Source organism: Aotus nancymaae, unplaced genomic scaffold, assembly GCF_030222135.1.
Source record: "Aotus nancymaae isolate 86718 unplaced genomic scaffold, 86718_ANA_hifiasm-v0.15.2.pri h1tg000025l, whole genome shotgun sequence".
Taxonomy (NCBI): domain Eukaryota; kingdom Metazoa; phylum Chordata; class Mammalia; order Primates; family Aotidae; genus Aotus; species Aotus nancymaae.
In genome coordinates this window covers 18,939,380-18,961,280 of record NW_026988438.1, presented here as the reverse complement: position 1 = coordinate 18,961,280, position 21,901 = coordinate 18,939,380, and the positions used below count along the sequence as shown (strand labels likewise).

General features: G+C 38.8%; 1 protein-coding gene across 6 annotated transcripts in view; it reads left to right on the top strand.

Annotated features, from left to right (window-relative positions):
- Window positions 1–21,901, top strand: part of CDK14 (cyclin dependent kinase 14) — a 763,966-nt gene that overhangs the window by 605,032 nt on the left and 137,033 nt on the right. For all 6 annotated transcript variants that reach the window (XM_064380407.1, XM_012450847.3, XM_064380410.1 and 3 more), the window contains one exon: window positions 2,621–2,684. In XM_064380407.1, coding sequence (XP_064236477.1) covers window positions 2,621–2,684 — 64 coding nt within the window. The remainder of the gene's footprint in view (window positions 1–2,620; window positions 2,685–21,901) is intronic.

The window sequence follows — 21,901 nt, the reverse complement described above, 5'->3', positions numbered from 1 at the left end:
AGCATTGTAGAAACAGAGGCAGCCAGGAAAACAATTGTACTTTATTAGGAGCAAGAGAACAGGGCTCAGATTCTGGCTGGACTTCCATTGTTTATAAAACTTTCAGAGGCTCTATTTTCGTATGTGACAGATTGACTGTGTTCAAGTTGTGATTATGAGCTGACATTTTCCCCCTTTTGTTGCTAAAATTTAGTACTGTTGAACTCCTTTGTCCTTCATGCAAATTTTAGTGAGAACAAAGTGGAGCATTTCCAGCTTAGCTGTATGTGCTGCTGCAAACTTGATTGTCTCCTCTTGAAATAATGGTTGGGATTATTGAAAAGAAAGGGAGAAACGCCTTTTGCAGAGACACTGTTACCATAATCGTTTATGTCAGAGACAATGCTTTTGTCTCTTTTCTCATGTTACAACTCTTCCAGCCCTCTTGCCTGCCTCCTTCCCCCAGTCATCCAGCCCATCAATAACGTGATCTAGTTGGTGTAGATCTATCTATTGATGTTAGTATTAATTAGTGCTGAAAAAAGTAACCAAGTATGAATCTTAAAAGAAGAATTTTTATTTTCTCATTTGCTGTTGCTGGATTCATGTTTCAGCCAGGAACATAAATACATGTATTCACCAGAGTAGGAAGCAGTGAGTTTGGCACTTATTATATATTTGCCACTCTTTGATGTCACTGCCATGTCACCCACTAGTAAATAGATACATGAACAATCTGAGCCCTATATTACCTTATTGTCTAGTAGTGCCTGCAAATCCTCAGATAAACTGAATATGCTTCATTTCTTCTGTTGATGAAGAGTCAAACTCTGTAAGAGATTTATTCTGAGCCAAATATGAGTGACCGATGGCCCATGACACAGCCCTCAGGAGATCTTGAGAACATGTGCCTAAGGTTGTCAGGCTGCAACTGGGTTATATACATTTTAATGAGACATAAGACATCAGTCAGTACATGTAAGATGTATATTGGTTTAGTCCAGAAAGGCAGGACAACTGGAAGTGGCAGCTTCCAGGTCATAGGTGGATTCCAGGATTTTCTGATTGGCAGTTGATTGAAAGAGTTATTATCTAAAGACCTGGAATCAATAGGAATGTGTGGGTTACCAAAAGGGTAGAGACCATGGCTTTATCATGCAGATGAAGCCTCCAGGTAGCAGGCTTCAGAGAGAATAGATTGTAAATGTTTCTTATCAGACTTACAGTCTGTTCTATCAGTCTTAAGGTCTGTGTTGATGTTACGCTGGTCAGCTGTCCCTGAATTCCAAAAAGGAGGTGGGTATAATGAGGCATGTCTGGCTGCCTTTCCCATCATGGCCTGAACTAGTTTTTCAGGTTAACTTTGGAATGTCTTTGGCTGAGAGGAGGGATCTATTCAGATGGTTGAGGGGCTTATAATTTTATTCTTGGTTTACGCCTCTCATAATCTCTAGTGGTCCTCTGCCAGTTTCCAGCTTTATCTCTTGCCCTTTCTAACCTGTTTGTCTATCTATGTTTATCCAATATAGTTTGAATGACAGCATCTGGCACTGACTTGCTTGAACATAGAGTCCCTATGGAAAAAGTGGGCAGTCTAAATATTCCCCACATGGCTGGAGCCTCCCTATCTGACCCAAATCAGTTTTCTGTGGATTCTTTGAATAATAATCTGATACTGACATAGTTCTGTGTGCCAGGTAGCATTCTCCACACAATTGTGGTAGGTGGAATTAACACCCTCCAGTTTACAAATGAGGAAATTGAAACTCAGTGGGGCCACTTCTCTGCCCAAGCTTACATGGCTAGTAAATAGGGGAGCAAAGATTTGAACTCAAGGTGTCTTCAGAGTCTGGCCTTTTAACCCTGAATTTCCCCTTTCTAGACTCTTAACCCTGAAACTCCATTCTCAATCAGCACTTTGCTGTGATCATTGAGTATAAGAGCTATAGATCAGGGAACAGAATATTCAAATGGAGTGAGTCCAGTTACTTGTGAGCTGGAATTGCCCATTTCCCCAGATCAAAGATTGTAGTGATAGAAGAGTAGGTGGGGAAAGAAGATGGATGAACAGATAGAAAAAGGAAAACATGTAGGAAGAACAGCATTTTGGCAAGAGGAAGCTGTAAATCACATAATTACAGATTTTAACTGTAATGAGAGAATTTGAGCATTCTAAGCTGTCGACCTGCCTCTTTGAAACATTATGATGCTCAGACAGAGGATGTGGGGTAGAAATGGCAGAATTGTTGGAACTGTTAAATGATGAAACATGTGATCCTGGAGTGAAAGACAAAAGCTCATGAAAGAATCATGAGGGACACATACAGACTTCATTCAGCAGCATGAAGATGACAGCTTATTGTTTGATTCCTTAGCCTATTTATTAAGTTTGGACTTGATAAAATATAGCAGATTTAACTTGTCTTACCACATTCAGCTGTATTTGTTATAACACAGATTCATCTTGGGTGGCTCTTTAGCCAGATTTGTTTTTACTGAAATAAAATCCCTGGAACATGATAATGGGGAAAAAAAAATACCAGAGTTTCATAATATGTAGTGTACTACTTTTCTACACTTGAGAATTTTGAGTGCTTTGGAAATAATAAGGCTGTTTCCACAATTTCCTGCTCTCCACTAGGTTCTCGGAACGCCAAATGAGGACACATGGCCTGGAGTTCATTCTTTACCACATTTTAAGCCAGGTATGTTTCATTAATTACAGATGACTAGGTGCTTCCTATATGCAAAAAGTGAGTTTATAAATGTTCCCTCTCAAGCAATATACCACCTTGAAAAATTCTGGTTACTTTTGCCATTGTGTACTTTATTAATGGAATTGTCCTTTTGTTTTCACAAATTATTTGTCTGTGAAGACAGAGTTAATGACATCCCTGATAATTTTCCCCATATGTACCTTGTTTGATTTGACTGCTTGATCTTGCAGTAACCATTAATTTCATCATCAGTTAGACTAGCATCCATGTGTGTTAAAATTTAAATTGGGGTGCTCCAATCCATCTGTGTCACTTTTTGTAGTAAGTAACCAGGAAAAGTACTGAATTGTAAAAAGGAAACATCACATTTTAATTTTTTTATAAAACTCATAAATATATGGTCTATAATTTGAGTTTAAACATGTAAGATGTTCTGAATGTCCTATTGTACTGCATTCAATACGTTTTAATGTAAAATATTTAAACCTACACACTGAGAAATCTGAAAGAAATGTGAACTTTTAAAATAAGTTGTACTTTTTTTCGCCAGTAGGTGGCAGGTGTGAAACCTTGTTTTAATCATTAATTTAACAGGCAAATCTCAAACATAGTCTAATTTTTATAAGAGAGGGGAAAGTTTCGGAATTGAAAATTTAATAAAATCAGTGGAATGAATTATTGTAAAATGGTTATCTTGTTGGTGGTTGTTTTTTTCTTTTCTCAGTTATAAAACATGGTTTACAAAATGCAGACCCACCATAAAATTACTGAAAGGGATTTTATAGAAGCTCTAATAGTCTATTATAGTAGGAGGGAAAAGAGCTATGAATAATATCTGTTAGAGAAGCCAAGAATATTCTTTTGCTTCTCTTCCCCTTTTTTGAGGAGCCATCAGGAATAAATTATCAGTTCCAAAGAATGACTGAGTTGGGAAACTATTTTTACTCTTAATATTTTTCTTTTGAAAGTGTACAGTGTGTTGAGAATTCTTTTATCTTCTTCAGCTGCCCTAAAGACTCCTTGTACTTTTATTGGAAATTCTAAATGACTTCTATATTCTGAAAGACTATAGAAACCTAACAATTTTAAATGGACTGACTTTCTTTTTTAAGTAAGCAAGAGGTGTCCTCTAACTGATCCAAGTGTTCCTAATGGAGTCTAAGTGAAAAACACAGTTCTTTGTAAATGATCCAATTGTGGGCTCTTAAAGAAGGTTAACTTCCCCATGTTAGGACCTAAAATTTTAAGTCCCAGGCAAATAAAACAAGAGAATTTGAAAAGATGTGAAATGAATAGAGTTAGATGCAGAAAGGAACAATTAAGATGAAATCATTTGGCATGCCTAGTTTCTGGACTAGAAAACATGGAGTAATTTATGTGTTTTGGTGGTAGTAGAATTTATCTTCATCAACAACATACAAAACCATTTATTAGTTGTATTTTGGAAGGTACTAGGATAAGTGTACATTAAGCTAACAGATTGTGAACTTCATGATACCAGGGACTGTTCATTGAACATATTTGGTGTTCAATAAATGTTTGTTGCACTGGAGTATATTAAATGTTAAAACAGAAATTATGTATGTGACTCCTCTGGTGGGCGTATATAAACCAGAATGTTTATGTTAAGTTATTAATATTATGTATAAGCCCTACAACAGACACATAATACCTAGAAGGTAATGGGGAAACAGAAAAATAACATATGGAGAGGGTGGAAGGTATGAGTCTGATGAGCAAGAAGCTTATTCCAAGCAGAGCTCAGGGCTGTGAACCATAGCACATAAATATGATAAGTGTTTCCTGAGTTTGCTTGAGAGGAGTCAAAAGAAGACAAAACAATAGACTGAGTCAAAGGAAGCAAATCTCTGAGTCCTTCCAAGCAGCACTTACCAGATCATCCAGGGGAGCCCCAGTCCCTGACCTCACAGACCTCATCGTCCTGGGGAAGAAAATATATAATCCCAAATGAGGAAAATGTCAGTGCTAGAGTCTGCCTGTCCCAACCCTACTCTCCAGCTCCTTGATCTACCCCAAAGAGTACCCTAAAGAGTCTGGAAAAGATAATCTAAGACATAAGGACAAAGTTTGTTTAATTTTCTAATAATAAATTTAAGCAATCAAAAAGTCAAGCAATATGAGAAAGGAGCATAGGACGGAGCCTCCTCCCCTCTCCCAACTTCCCCAGAGCCACTGACCCCACCACAGGCCCTCAGCGTATTAGTTTCTTATGTTTATTTCCTTCATGTTAATGTAAAAATTAATATTAATTTTTACTTTTCTCATATTAAATACAATTCCACATCCTGTTTTTCTCATTAATGCATCTCATCGATCTTCTCATGTCACTGCAGGAAGGAGGCCAATGTGGCTTCCCTCTCGTCTCATAGAGCTGCATTGTTTTCTGGTGTATGGATTTAACCCATTCCCTAATCAGGGACAGTTGGGTTGTTGTTTCCATTGCTTTGCTGTTATAAATATTAAGAATTGAGTAACCTTGTGCCTATACATACACATATGCATTGCATATATGCAAGTATATTTGAAAAATAAATTAGGAGAAATAAGGTTAAAGAGCCAATAAGTATAGACAATTATTATTTTGACCACTTTTGTCAAACTGTTTTCCAAAAGGGTGGTATCTGTTGTCTCTGTTGCCAGCAATACAGGAGAATACTTCTTCCCACAGCTGCTTCTCCTCTCTATGCTGTGTGACCAAACTTTTGGATTTTACCAGTCAGTTAGATGACAAAAGGAATTCCAATAAAATTTTAATTTGCATGCCTCTTATTATGATGAGATTAAGCATCTTTTGATATGTGTCAGAATCATTTGCATTTTCTTTAATCTGAATTCTTTATACTTTTGGCCAATTTTTAGTTGAGTTGTGTGTGTGTGTTTTTTTTAAATCTATTTATAGAGGTTCTTTATATTTTATTTTATTTTCAGTGATGTTGCCCAGGTGGGAGTACAGTGGTACGATTACAGCTCACTGTAGCCTCAACCTTCCAGGTTCAAGTGATCCTCCCCGCTCAGCCTCTCAGGTAGCTGGGACTAACTGTAGGTGCATACCACTATCCATGGCAAATTTTTTTTTAAATCTTTTATAGGGATAGGGGTCTTGCTATGTTGTCAGGGGTGGTCTCAAACTCCTGGGCTCAAGCAATCCTCCCACCTCCACCTCCCAAAATGCTGGGATTACAGGCGTAAGCTACTGTGCCCAGCTGAGTTCTTTATATTTAAGAGAAATTGTCCCTTTGTCCATGAAAAACTTTTGCTTCTTTAGGATTTGGAAAATGATCCTTTCTAATTTTTAAGCAAATTTGAAAATAATTCTTGTCTTTGTCTCTCATGTCTTCCTTGACTTGCCTAACTAAGTTTTGTCTTGAGAAAAGCCCATGGTGTTTTTATAATAGTGGAGTTATGATTTTAAAAAAATAGAGACAGAGTCTTTTTATTTTGGCCAGACTAGTCTTGAACTCTTGATGTCAAGCAATTCTCTCACCTTGACCTCCCAAAGTGCTGGAATTACAGGCCACTGTGCCTGACCACAATTTTTTTAAAGACCAATTTCTGTTATAGGTATATGTATAAATTTATATATATATATATTTATAAATTATTTATAAATATAAATTTATAAATCATATATAAATATATATATGTATATCTGTGAAAGAAAAACCAGTTTGGGTTTTGAAGTAGATTACTTTATGGCTATGATCTAGGTCATGCATAAATCTCTTGGTTTTAACTTATCCTAACCTAATTTCCTAGTAGTTATTTTTTAAATAACTTACTTTGGTAGTTAATTTCTATGAAATAAGTTGAATTCACTTATTATTTCAGCAGTATTTCCTGAGAACTACTTGTATGTCTATGGACTGGAGATGTTGCATTGAACAAAATACAAATGATAGTAAGTGAAATATATCGTATATTGGGTGGTGATGAGTACTATGGAGGAAAATAGAGCAAGAAACTGGTTCAGGAGTTTACAGTTTAAATAGGGTGATCAAGGAAGGCCTCCCTGAAAAGAAGACACTTGACTGAAGAAAATGAGAGACAGAGTCAATAAGATATTTGAGAGAAGAACTCTTTAGACAGAGAGAAAAGCAAGCACCAATGCCCTGAATAGGAAGGAGTAGAGGGCTGAAAATGAAGTCACACATCACGTAGGGCCTGAGGGGTACTCTGAGTCCTTCACCATGGATCTGAGTGAGATAGAAAGCTAGAAGATTTTGAACAAGGCAACACGGGAGCTGGTTTATGTTTTAGTTAAGACTACCCCAGCTATTGTACTGAGAATTGGGGGTCAGAGCAGAATCAGGGAAACCCATTAGGAGCCTATGACAGGAGTCCAGGGGAGAGGCGATGAAATATACCGTGAATAAAATGACCTTCTCTTTTCAACTCCTCTGATTATCCAGAACTCAGCATGGTTTTCCCTTGGAAAAAAAGTATAACAAAACTAGAGAAACATTTTTAATATAATTATTGAAATAGTAAAAGAACATTTAGTTTAAAACTGAGCTTTATTCTTTAGTATTTAACCTGTATCTCCTCAGCATATTCCCATAGCAACCAGGCAACTATAATAGGTCACAACAGAGTTATATATTATACAGTGTGTGCATGTTACATACAATAAGGAGTCTGTGTTAGTCTCATTTGCGTTGCTATAAAGGAATGCATGAGACTGGGTAATTTACAAAGAAAAGAGGATCTGTTGGCTCCAGGATCTTCAGGCTGTACAAGAAGCATGACACCAGCATCTGCTTCTGGTGGGGGCCTCAAGAAGCTTCCAGTTATAGCAGAAGGTAAAGGAGGAGCATATCACATGGTAAGAGAGAGAGCAAAAGAGAAGAGAGGACTTCCGTAAATTTAGTGTCAGAAGTGGAAGTAGATCCTTGTCTCCCTGAGTCTTAGCTGAGTGTGCTTTTGTTTTTGTTTCTGTTTTCCAGCCTCCATTATGAAATAGCATTCTACTGAATGTGTATTGCAATTTCTCTTTGCTCTTCTAAATAACAGTTGACTGACAATTAGACTATTTTTAAAAGCAGAAAAGTAGAGAGGATCTGATCTCTGTCTGGTGAAATATGTACACAAAATCACCAACACCAGACTCTTTTTAACAACCAGATTTCTCACCTGAAGTAATAAAGCAAGAACTCACTCATCATTGTGGAGAAGACACCGAGCTATTCATGAGGAATCCACCTCCGTGACCCAAACACCTCCCACCAGGCCTCACCTCCAACATTGGGGATCACATTTCAACATGAGATTTTGAGGAGACAGACATCCAAACAGTATCAGAATCTAACCTAGGAACCTGCTGTTTTTCCATCATTTACTTCTATTTGAATTTCTCTTCAAATAAATGGGAAACAGGCCTGTTTCTTCTTTGAACCCAATTACCTTCCTGTTTCTTTTCCCCACCCTCAGGGTTCTGTGGTTAATGGTCTTTTAAAAGTAGGTCTCTCTGTCTCCCTGTCACTCTCTCATTCCAGAGTGTCTCCTTTTGTCCCTATGTTCAGGATGCTTGCGTGGGAAAGTCTTGAGGTGAGAGGTTGTGCTGTGGTGTTCTCAGTATGTCAGTAATTCCATAACTTGGGGTGAGACTTATCACAGGCAAACCCCATGCTCTACACAAAGTGAGAGTCCCCTGTAAAAATAAGTCATATTTCTTGTCATGGGTTCATAGTTACTCACTAACTGGAGGCCTTTGAATAAGGCTCTCTGCTTTAAATTTCTCCTGGGATAATGAGAGGCTTCCCTGTGTGCATTGCAGGATCACTTTCTCCTACCAGCTTTACCCCCTGCTACATCTCATCGGTAAGTGTTGTGGTTCATATGTCTCTGCTAAAGTGATGTTGCCATTTTTTTTGTTGTTGTTACGAGACAGACTTATCATTTTTTAAAAGATGCATCTTGCATATATGTTTGAGGGATTGTTTAAGCTTCATAGAATTGTGGTAACCCCAGATCAGGGCAGAATACACTTAGACATTTGAGGTTCTCCAGACCAATAGAATCAGAGTAATGAATGAAGAGTTTTGTCAAGGCTTTGTCATTTCCAGCTGTCAAGAAGTACCCCAGAGCTGCATGAGCTGAGAGTGCAAGTGGTGTTTGATTGTGTAGTAACTATTTAAGCAAAATGAATGTTTGAGCTAGAGGAAGCCCCAGGGAACATCTAGTCTGGCTTTCTTCTTGTGAGGTTAGGAACCTGACATCCAGAGATGTTAAAGAACTTTGCTAAAGTTAGTGTCAGAGGTGGAAGTAGATTCCAGGTCTCCTTGGGTCTTAGTTGAATGTGTTTATGTTTTTGGTTTTGTTTTCCAGCTTTCATTATGAAGTAGCATTCTACTGAATGTGTATTACAATTTCTCTTTGTTCTTCAAAGGAACAGTTTACTGACAATAGGCTATTTTAAAAAACAGAAAAATAGAGAGGATCTGATCTCTGTATTTGGTAAAATATCTACACAAAACCACCAATAACACTTTGTATGAAATGGTTTAGCACTTAAATAACATTTAGATTCCATGTATGACACTTTCATTCATCTCTTAAATGCTTCCAACAAAAGGGGCATTCAAAAACTATTTAATGGCGGATTATTCAGGAGCTCAGAAAGGAAGACACTGTCAAGTTCAGGGAGGAAGAAAATGCTGCTAGACCAGAAGCAATTTAAAGTAATGAAATTTAGAATAAAATAATTATATTTTCCAAAATCAAGCAAGAGAATAAAGCATTTCTAAAGTGGTTATATCATTTCTAAGGGAAAGTTATTAATAGAAAAGGCTGTTTGATTAAGGTTGTTTGAAGAAAATGGACTGTCTCCCAACAAATGAAATAATATGAAGAATTTGCCATTGGAGGATATTGGCGAGTGGTGATATTTTAAAGACACTATGCCCAAAACTAATCCTACAGACACATTGACCTTAAAGGCAACATTTACATATGGACTTAGCTGTATCAAGGCTTTGTAATGAGGCAAAAAACTTCTCTTTAAGTCCCGCCTATTCTCTGGCCTGTCTGGGATCCCAAAACCAAAAACAGATCCACACTTTTTTGTTCCAGAGGGAGGAATTAAATCATTTCAGAAATAGACTACTGTGGTGCTAACACTTTACATTTTATTCTATATTTTATTATTTACAAAGCTTTTTAATATATGATCTCATTTGATAGTTAGAATAACTGCATTATAATAATGTGTTTATCCTACTATTGTTATCCCATTTACAGATGAAGAAACTGGGAAACTGAGGCTCCGAGAGATAGTGTGGCTTGCCCAGAGACCTCATCCTTCCAGGATGTAGCAGAGCCAAAACTCAAACCCAGGTCTTTCAATTCTAAGCCATTCTCAGTGATGCCTCCTCCTCTCTTTAAGAGAGCTTCCCTGCCCACAGACCTAGTCCTATGGAGGAGAATTGTCAGGCTCTTCCCAGCTCTGTCTTGTGGCATCTTGGAAAAGACCTCCACCTTCTTGTACATACCAGAACCACCCTCCCCCTGCTAGGTATGGGCAGATTCTTCAGCCCTTTAAACCTATGCCTCCAATAAATCTTCAGCTCCAAGATGTCCTCTGCAGATGTTTAGTCTCAGATGTGTAGTCCTTAATACATAATATAGGATGCCCACTTTCCTCATTTGCAGACGTGAGGATGTTTGAGCCCTTAGCCTTTATTGACATTCTTGGCTTTTCCTGAGTCTTTTAGAAGGTGACAGAAAAGCTGTGGACGCAGCAGAAATTGTTGGGGTGGGATATTCCATGAAGGAAAACTAGAGGGGAGGGCCTCTTTGTGCCATGATGTTGTCCCGCACAGACCACACCTGCAGTGAGGGGAGGCCTGTGAAGTGCTGAGATACCTTCCTTACTCTTCTAGAAGAACCGTGTCTGCTCCATGCAGCCTACAGACTTCCTACGTAAATTAAATGAGATAAACTATTTTTATATTCCCTTCAATATTTGTTATTTATTTATACTCTACCTATTTTTAAGAAGAATTGAGCTAGCTGATGTAATTGATATAAAAACACTCTCAAACCATTAGGGGCATGTAGCTGCAAAATAATGTCTTTTACCATTTATACCATGTCCTTTGCCTGCCATCTCCTTTCCCATTTGCTCTTTACACTTTACTTCAGACATTTTTAAATTTTTTTAATGATTGATAGCAACTATAATGATCATGGGTTAGGTCTAGGTGTATGGGCTGTAACTATGTGATGGTTATTAAAATGGACTTTAAAAATTATTATGTAAATATCTGGTTTTTATCTCAGATTTTATTGCTAAAAGCCTTGTGGATCTGCTTGACACAAGCCTTAGACTCTTTAGAGCTCTCTCCACCCACCGTCAGCTATCACCTTTGTGAACTTTGCTGTCCTTCCTCCCACAAATAAATGCTACTTTAATCACATAGTGAAAAAGCTAGTTAATTACTAAATTTATGAACTATGTGAACTTTATAGAGCTAAAGAAGCAAAAAATGTAAACACGACAGAAAGGGCAGGCTGCACTTTCTGATTGAGGCACCTGCACTGGGAGGTCGCTGGTGGTTGCTGGAGAGCAGATGCTAAAGTTGAGGGTCCATGTTTCCATCAGGAATAACTGTGCTTTACGTCCGCTCATGCGCTCGGATTCTTATTGAATGCTTACTAGGTACCAGGCAGTATTGTGGGTGCTAAAGATGCAGTCGTGAACAAAGCAGATGAATCCGTTTTCTCATGGAGCTTAATGCTAGAGAGGGGACTGATAATAGACAAATTACAAGTTACTATGCCTGTGAGCACAGGGAGAGCGGCAAGAGGCAATTCAGGGGGACAGGTCCTTGGAAAGCCAAGGTGAAGAGTCAGGATTTTACTTGAAGTGTGAACGGACTCATCGGAGGGTTTTGAGGAGAGGAGGAAATCAATGCTTTATGTTTTCAGAAAGACCTACTGGCTACGAGAAGTCACGGACTCATTTCAGAGCTGGAAAGAGGTTTCATCTGAAGTGTGAAATCCTCTTGATTGGTCATTCTGCCTGCAGCTGTGGGTCTAGAAGGGTCTGTAAAGGGACAAGTACTAACTCACAGGGAAATTATTCTCCTACCAGTTAGCAGTGATGCCACAGGCACGAGAGATATTTTTCCACATAGGTCCATAGTTGGCCAAGGATTTGATATAAAATAAATCATAGATATGGACAGTGATATGAAATAAAAAGAAATAAGAAACAACCAAAAACCTTGGTAATCACTTAAAAATGTAAAATAGCAATTCATTTCCTCTACAGTGAATTGTAGGTAGGCTATGGAAGGAAATCCCTGTATGAATGTTGTAAATCCATTTCAATGCAAAGGAGGGACGATCCGTACTTTGTCTTGATGTACTTGAAGAATTTCACATTTCTTTTCACTAGAGGGTGTCAGTAATGATGGCGACTAGCAAAATTTCTAGAAAATGTCAGAAAAAAACGTAATAAGATTAAATTTTCAAGGGAAAATGAAGTTCTACTGATAGCAGACTTTTTTTTTTTAATCCTAAATAAACTGATTTTATTAATCAACTCTCTGGAATTTTTAAAAATTCATTTTGGGTGTTATTCACACCTCACATCGCTAAAGGTGATATGGAATGCCAATCACCATATAAAGACTTCTTTATCTCTTCAGTAATTCCAACCCACCTAAGAGTATTAAAAGTCTTGTATACGGTCTAATTTGTATGATTTGGTTAAAGTCATATTGAAGAAAAGAATTAAACTTTTAGCCTAAGAATTTATAGCAGAACTAAATGAAGACTTGGATGATTGACTTGATACTGAAAAAACTGACATCTCTTTTAAAATAAACATTCTATCAAGTTGTTATATACCAATGGCATTTCCATAAACTAACCATACACTTTTAATTGCTTTCCTAAGTTTGTAACCTAATGTTTTATGTATCCTTGCCCACAAATGCTGGCAAGTACGTCACTAGGAATCTATGCATTGTAAAAAAGTCCTCTGTAACTCCTGACCCTGAACTTTTAGGTCCCTTTCCAAAAACTTTTTAAAAATCAAGATCTTAGGAAGGGAGATGAGGGGATTGTAAGTTTGGATGTAAAACAAGAAAATGTTGTCTCTTGTCTTCAAGTTAGGTGTTGACCACAGTATCTTGAGTAGGACACTGTATCTTTAGGGAAGAAATGGGACTTCACCAAGCCAAAACCTTGCACAGCTGTCCAATTTGAGCAGTGATTCCACAGCACTAAGAGATTCGTGACCAAATGATTGAACCAAGGGTAGGATGAAGATTTTTCTCTTAGGTGCCTGGAAATATTGGAAGCACAGAGAATAGCATAGTGTTGAGTAATCTGAGTGTTCACACAAATTTTTCAGCATTTGAAAATTTTTAGAAACACAGAATAATGGCAAAAATTTTAAGTGTCATATAGTTGATGACACTAGTTTGCATTGTATAGCTCTTTCCTGTGTATCAAATGCTTTCATGGACACTATCTCAGGAGGTCCTCCCACTAGGGAAGGTAGACAGGGCAGATGGATGAAGCCAAAGCTCAGTGAGGACAGTGTTGTTTCGTGGTACAAAAACAAACCACTCCAAAGGTGTGCCACACCCCACTAAGTATCTGCCAGTCACTACACCTGTGTGGTGAGCTGGGTATCAGCTGGTGTTGGCTGGGCCCTGCATTTCTGGGCTTCTAGCTGCAGGCTGGGTTCAGGTATGTTCCACACTCCTCTAATCCTCTTTGGAATGGCAGCTATGGAAGAATGTCCTTCTTATAGTGAAAGGCAGGTCACAAAAGAGCAGACCTAATGCCACAGTCACATTTCAAACCTCTGTTTGTGTCATTACCACTGTTTATGCAAACTCAGTGGGGCAGAGAAGTATCCTCCACTCATGAAAGTTTGAAGAGAAGAGCGAGTGATTATTGGCTGAATAATCGTCTCATCTCCCTTAGTAGGTTCTGACTCCTAGGCTTGTCAGCTACTCCTGGCTAAGACAAGTGAGTTCACTTTTTGCTGTTTAAAAAATCCTTTTAGGCCATTATCACATGGCTCCTTCAAGACAAATGCATGACTATGGAATAATAACTCTTATTCTAATATATAGATGAAAGAAAAAAGATCTCTTGGTTTCCTATAATACTTCAGATGCAAGCACTATTTTACCCCCAAAATGTTAAAGTGAGACCAGCAGGATGATAAACTGACTACTCATTATTTGCTCCGGTGTAAGATCTGAAAAGATTTCCTTCACATACACAGTCTTTCATGCAGCACTGTCAGAGAGCACCTTTGTAGCTAACAGACAATAATACTCCCAATGGAGACTGTTTGAAAAGGACATAAGTATGTATGTAAACAGATACTTGTGCCTTTAGAGCCAGCTTTGTAAATCCAATTAATCATCTCTCAACTGTAAAAAGCAGAAGACAACTGACGTCCTCTCAGAATGCCAGTCCTCACTCTCCACTAGTGTATTAGAATCACAGGATTATATATCAGGTGTTAGAAAAGTATCAACATATTTGTGGATTTTATTCATTTAACTATTGCCTCAAAAGAAGTAATGTAAGATAGATGAAGCATTCGCCCACCCTGGAGTAATACTGCTTTTTGTACACCATATGTCTCCTTCCAAAGTATATAACTAACTGTACAAGTGGGTCGGTTTTTCAAGTATATTATTATTAATAGTTGCAGTGGCAATAGTAATAGCTAACAGATATTGAGTATTTTTAATGTGTCAGGAACTTATCAGTTCTTGAGGTACATTTTCTTATTGAACATTCCCAATAACTATGAAGTAGGTACTGCTAGTATCCCATTTGAGATGGGGAAACTGAGGCACAGAATGATTAAGTAATATGTTCAAGCTTTCTAGAATTTGAAAGACATATGTTTCTCATTCCCTATAAACACAAGACAGATTTATTCTCCTAGACTTAGAAAGGTGAGGCACTCTAACAGCAGGTAGAAAGGGAGTTGGGAGTGAGGAATATTGAGAATCTTGTTTGTGTGCATATTCTTATGCATGTTTTTCATTGCTGGTCAAGGAGTTTTAATCTGTTTGTTCTGCCACTAGCTTTGTTCATTATCAGGGTAGCACTTCAAGTCTCTCCTGTCTAAGACCCAGAGGGGTGTCATGGTATAGTGACTTGGAGCATAGACTCCAGATCCAAACTATCTAGGTTCACATCTCTGCTCTGTCACTTATGAGCTGTGTAACATGGACAAATTGGTCAACGTCTCGTACCATTTCACCATGTAAAAAATGGCGATAATCATAACCCCTACCCATAGAATTATTGTGTGGATTCAAGTGAGTTCATATTTGCAAACCACAGAGGGAGGACACAAGAAACATCTGTTAAATATCAAATAGGAGTCATGGGTATTCTAGCTCTTTGGTAATGGTAGACTGGGAGTAGAGTCCTGGTTCAGTCTGTCACTATAGTCTGCATCACGGCCTCAGGCAACTCAATCTTTCTAGCCTCAGTTTACCCATTTGTAAATTAAGCAGTTAGGCCACTTGGTTGCTTGGCTTCCACCTAGCACTCAGATCCTCTGGAGCTGCTCTGTCTTCCCCATTAAGAGAGTTTGGATGGGGGATTTGGAAGAGAATAAGACAGAACATCTTTCTCCTACTTTCTTTTCCGGGAGCTGTAAATTTGTTCTTGTTTATGAATAGTAAGCTTTAGACTTTAATAAATGCCTGACTGATTAAACTTAGTTCTCTAGAGAAAAATGTCTTATGGAAAGAGAAGTAGTCTATGACTTTTAGGTAGAGAAAGGTACAGATAGTTTGGAGACCTCATCTGGGAATATGCATTCACTAACCCCACACTGTTATGTATATTAGAAACACAAATGTCATCACAAGCAAGAATGTTTAATGAATACAGTAGAGCATTTGTTTCCAGAAGTTACTCAAAGATTACTCTTGTAGAAAAGCACACTGTTAGTAATTGAAGGATGATTTGCTATAGCCAGGGCAGGTTGGGATGCTGCAGCCTTACATGGAAAGGACTAAAGAGGGTCAGCATTTTAAGGTAGCTCTACTGGGTGACAGTGTCAGGGCAGCGCAATTCTGTTCAGCATGGATGTGTTACATTAAAACCTCTCCTTGATAATGCTGGGGCTGTGTCAAATCTGAGCCATTAAATATCTTAGGAATATCAAGTGTTTTAAAGGTGTGAATTGCAGTTTAGAATAACATACATTTTATTCTAAAATGCCTGTTGGAATCACCATGCTCTTTTGGGTTAAGGTATCTAAAATCCCCAGATTTGGAAAAAGTCTGACCCTCTTTATTTGAGGTAAACTCTTCCCTACTGTACACAAATACTGCTTTACTATAGATTCAGCTTTTAAAATATCTTAATCAGAATGTTGACTGAAATGTTCACTGCTGGCTTGGTTTTCATAATAGATATAAGAAAGTAAAGTGTGCATAAAAATTCTTCTCAATACTTGCGAGTGTAGCTTTGTTCTATTGAAGGCCTCTCAGTATTGGTTCATGTGATTTGTTGGAGGCTACTTGTGACCTTGTATGTTTCCTGCCCTGCTGTATTCACAGTCCCTAGCAAATAGCAAACAATAAGTATTTGTAGAATGAATGAATAAAATACTGTGCTTTCTATCCAAAAGGATTTGGGTGTGTTATTTGTAACATAAACAAATAATTAGGGTAATTGTTTGAAATGTAACCAGAGTGATTTATAACAGTCTTAGTTGTTCATCCTTGTAAGGGACTGGAGCCTTTTGCCTTCACAGAAGCAACCCCCAGAAAGGGCACTGGGCTCAGCATCTCTGCCAGATGATGAAGTGCCCTTCAATGTGGCCACAGCTTTTTGCTTAAATCATTACTACTTTTTTACCAGTTCAGTAGGAGTAAATTCCTGTATTACAATGACTCCTAAATTGAAATTGTGAATAATTGAATATATGATTTAAAAGAGTCAATTATGAAGAGCAGCTAGAATTTCATATGGCATTTGGACATACTCATTTTATATTGACTTATAAACTAATGCTTGTTTCGTGGTATTGTTTATCTTATAGGATGTCATATCCATTTGTAAAAGATCTACTAAGTTTGAGCCTTTTTATGATTCTTCCGGACCTCCCTCCTTGTCCGCTTACTCCCATTCCTACCAAAAAAAGAAAGCAACGTGTTAGCTATAAATCAAGATTCAGCCTTTCAAGTCCTTTGAACATACTTGGAGTTTCTTATTGGTTGTTTGAACTTTTTATTCCTATGTCTTTCTGTCATTGAAGTTAAAAACACAGCAGTATCATATAAGATACAAAAACATTGGTGAGAGGAGAATAAGAAAATTAAAATTAATCTCCTGAAGTATACACTGCGTGCTTATATGCAAATGAGTAAAATCCAATTTGGGTTTTATCTTCCTGTGTGTTAAAGTTTGCTTCATAGTGCCTCAAGACATTTCAAGTGTAGCTTTTTTAAGCCAACGAACTTTACAATATCCAGCATTGTTCTCCAGTTGTTTTCCTGTGGAATGTCAACGAATTGCAGTGCTTATGTGCATGGCAGTTTGAGAGAAAACCTTTCCAATTCTTGTGTTCCCTGTCCTGTCACTTAGCAAGTGATTTCTTCTTGGCAAGCTCTCCTCCCTGGTCTCCCGCTGTGTTGGGATCATCTTCTGCAATGTCCCTGCACTAAGAGGAGAAGGTGAAAATCAGCCTGCAGGTTCAAATTAATTGCACTTCTCAGTTATGCTATGAGTTAGCCAGTACTTTAAATAATGACATTCTAAACTTCTAGTTTAAACATAATTGGAAAGAGAAAGTTGACATTAAAGTAATAAGTGAGAGTAAACTTAAGTGAAGGAGAACAGTATAAAGCATTCATATGCAAATACTCAAATACCCTGATAAAATTATTCATAGGCAGTTGACTATTTTATTAAGTATACTGGTTATCAACTTGGGGCACTAATTTCAATACCTTTTAGTTTTGAAAACTTACATGGCTAATTGTGTTGCTTTCATCTATTGGAACATTGCTTTTATTTATGATGGAAGTAATTTGTAAAATATAATTTTTTATTCTAATTATAAATGTCATATTCATTGCAGAAAACGTTAGAAATGGCTCTATTTGAAATCATGTACTTTGGCAGTTACATTCTGAAATCTGTTGAATAAAAACAAGCAGGCTCTGTGTGTTCCTGGAGCTAGCTTCCGGTGTTTGAGTTTATCCTGTCTTCATTTGGAAAAGAAACAGATGCAGTTAGTGGCTCTAGCTGTAGTCTCTGGTGAGGACTCTGTCTGTATCCATATTGTAGCATTTTTCATTCTGTATCTGTAATTCCCTATGTACTCTTCCATGCCACCGAACTGTAACCAGGACTGAGTTACTTTTGTGTGCCCGTTGCCCAGTGCAGCATCTCACATACAGGCAAGTGCCCAGGCAATATTTGCTAAAAGAATTAAGGTCTGTCCCTATCTCAGCCTCCACCTCTCTCTCCTGGGTTCTAGATCAGCTGCAGCTATCCTGGCCTCCAGCACATTCCAGCCTAGTATACTCCTTATGGGAATGCAAGCCCCCTACAACCAGGAAGGTTTTTTGGTTCTCCCCTGCGTCTTCAGCCCCAAGAATTATATACCTGATACACAATAGTTGTTCAATACATAGTAGTTGAAATGAATGAATGAATCATTGCATAGTGTTTAAAGATAGGAAGATAGGAAGCTGAGTGTGTGTTTTTTCTTTTTGTTCTTCTTATCCAATGGTATTCTTGTACAGGAAACATACCATAACAAAAGCTATACAAGTTATTTTTATTTTCTCCTTTAAAAACTTATAATTAAAAACAAACAAGAAGTCAGGCACAGTGGCTTGTGTTTTAATTTCAGCTATTCAGTAGGCTGATACAGGAGGATCACTTAAGGCCAGGGGTTTGTGACCAGCCTGAGCAACATAGTGATATGCCATCTCTATAAATAAATAAATAGGAGTGATGGTGGCTGCCTGTAGTCTTAGGTACTTGGGAGGCTGATGTAGGAGGATCCCTCCAGCCCAAGAATTCAAGGCTATAGTGAGCTATGATTGTGCCACTGCACTCCACCCAGACTGAAATGCCATATTTAAAAAAAAATAAACTTTTATTTTAAAAAAAGCAGACAACACTGAAAAAGGACACCAACTAATATTAAGCAAAATTAAACCTCATAAGTATTAAATCATTTTAAAAAATGAGATCAATACTTTAAAAAACCATTTAATGTTACCAAAGGATGTATACATGAATGTTGCCTAAATGGAAAGACACAAACATTTTACATCAGATTAATATATATTTTCAGATTAATATATGTTTTAATAGAATCCAATGAAATTTCCAATGAAAACATTTTTTTTTTAATTTGTTGTTGTTTGTTGACACAGGATCTTGCTCTGTCACTCAGGCTGCAGTGCAGTGGCATGATCGTGGCTTGCTGCAGCCTCAACCTTCTAAACTCAAGGAATCCTCCCTCCTTAGCCTCCTGAGTAGCAAGGACTACAGGCACACACCACCATGCCCAGCAAATTTTTCAATTTTTTAGACAGACAGGTCTCTCTGTGTTAGCCAAGCTGGTTGCGAACTCCAGGGCCCAAGCAATCCTCCCGCCTCAGCCTCCCAAAATGCTGGGATTATAGCCATGAGCCACCACACCCAGCCTGTGTATTGTGTTGATTGACTGCTTTGTTTTAAACTGGCCTGCCCTCATAAGAACCTAAAGTATTCTCACACTGGTCTGCATCAGATCACCTTGTTTTGCTTTGCTAGAACACTTACCACTTTCTAAAATTAACTATTTCATTTTGTTATTATTGCTAGTGGTGGTGGTGGTGGTGATGTTTTTATTGTCTGTCTCATGTGTTCTAGAATATGAGCTTCATGAGGAAAGAGACTTCTGTTTTATTTATGCCTATATTCTCAGCATGAGAAGAATCCTTAGCACATATTAGGTACACTTTAACTATGTGTAGAATTAGTGAATAAGGAAATGCTCAGACTGGGCTTGGTGGTTCATGCCTGTAATTGCAGCCCTTTGGGGGTCCAAGGCAGGAGGATTGCTTGAGCCCAGGAGTTCCAGACCAGGGCAGGCAACATAGAGAAACCCTATCGCTACAAAAAAAAAAAAAAAATTATTTTAAGTTAGCCAGGCATGGTGGCATGTTTCTACAGTCCCAGCTACTTGGGAAGCTGAGGTGAGAGGATCAATTGAGCTTGGGAGGTCAATGCTGCGGTGAGCCATGATTATGCCATTGCACTCCAGCTTGAGTGACAGAGCAAGACCTTGTCTTAAAAAATAAAAAAGAAATGTAAACAAAAAAAGAAATGTTCAAAGCTTGCCCCAATAACTTTTACCAAAAAAAGAGAATACTACTAAGAAAAGACATTTCCTAGATAATAAGAGGCACTCTAATTAAAACACTATGATACTGACATAAATAGATGAGTTTTAAAGAGTCCAGGCTCTTGTATATTTTGAAATGTAATATAGGATAAGGTGTCACTTCAAATTATCAGAGAAAGAGTGATCTATAATGATTGATTTTTACCTAGTCCTGGCATAACTGTCCTCCTTGAACAGAGAAAATGTCATACCATATTTACAAAATAAATTCCAGATAGTAAAGCCAAAAAGTAAACAATTTATCAAAAAAAAAAGATAGGAGAAAAATGAAGTTAGTGTTTGTATAAAATCAAGTTCAGGGTCTTTTTCTTTAAGCAAGACAAGAAAGCCAAAAGAAAAAGAATAATTTGGGGCAGGGCCAAGATGGTGGACCAGAAGCAGTGGCAAACTGAGGCTCCCATTGAAAAGAACTAAAACAGCTTGTGAATCCTGCACCAGCAACTGAGGTATCCAAGTTCTGTCATTAGGACTGACTAGGTGGCTGGCATAATCCACGGAGAGGAAGGAAGAGCAGTGTGGTGTGCTGACCCACCTGAGAGCCACACAGGGCAGGGGACCATCGCCCCCCAGCCAAGGGAGGCAGTGAGTGAGCATGCCACTCAGCCTGGGAAGCTGTGCTTTTTCCATGGAACTGTGCAACCTACGGATTGTAAGATCCCACTCGTGAGTCCATGCCACCGGGGCCTAGGGTCCCAACCATGGAGCTGCTCAGATTCTCAGCAGCCACTCAGCTAGAATCTGCTTAAGCCTGCCGAGTTCCCTGTAGGGGGGCAGCCATCACCACAGCTGCACCTGCCTGCTGTCTAGCCCTCTGAGCTCCTTGCGGGAGGGGCAGCAGCCGACACTGGGACTGCTAGGTGCCTAAACACAGCCATCTCTGTAGCTCCAGGCCACACTTTTTCCCTGCTGGAGCCGGGGAGACTAGACGGCTTGGTCCCAAGAGGTATTTCCCACAGCCCACACACCAGCTGTGGGAGTACCGTTTCAGACCTGACCCTGACTCATCTTTTCTCATGGAGTGGGGCTTCCCTGCAGGAACTCCAACTCCAGCCAGGGGCTCAGGGGCAGAACTCTGATCTCCCTGTTCCTGAGCCCCAGTGGGGAGGGGTGGCCATAGTCTCTGTGGACCAGCAGACTTAGTCTTTTCTCCTGCTAGTTCTGAGGAATCCAGGCAGCCCAGATAAGTGGGTTTCCCTCCAGCTCAGCACACCCCCTCTACTAAGGGACAACCGAAGTGCTTCATTAAATGGGTCCTGCTCCCCATGCCACCAAACTGGGTGAGACCCTCTAACAGGTTGTCAGACACCCTATACAGGAGTGTTTCTATTGGCATCAGGTAGATGCCCCTTGAGGTCAGAGACTCCAGAGGAAGGAGCAGGCACTCATCTTTGCTGTTCTCTAGCCTCCTCAAGTGATCTCGAGGCATGGGAGCGAACCAGATGAATAAGGCCTGAAGTAAATGTCCAGCAAACCGCAGCAGCCATACAGAAGAGGGACCTGACCATTGAAAGAAAAACAAACAGAAAGCAACAAGAGCATCAACAAAAAAATCCCCACACAAACCTCCTCCAAGGGTCAGCAGCCTCAAAGATAGACACTAGACAAACTCATGAAGATGAGAAAGAATCAGTGAAAAAACACTGAAAATCCAAAAGGCCAGAGTGCCTCTACTCCTCCAAATGATAGCAACAGCTCTCTAGCAAGGGCGCAGAACTGGACAGAAAATGCGGTGGATAAATTATCAGAAGTAGGCTTCAGAAGGTGGGTA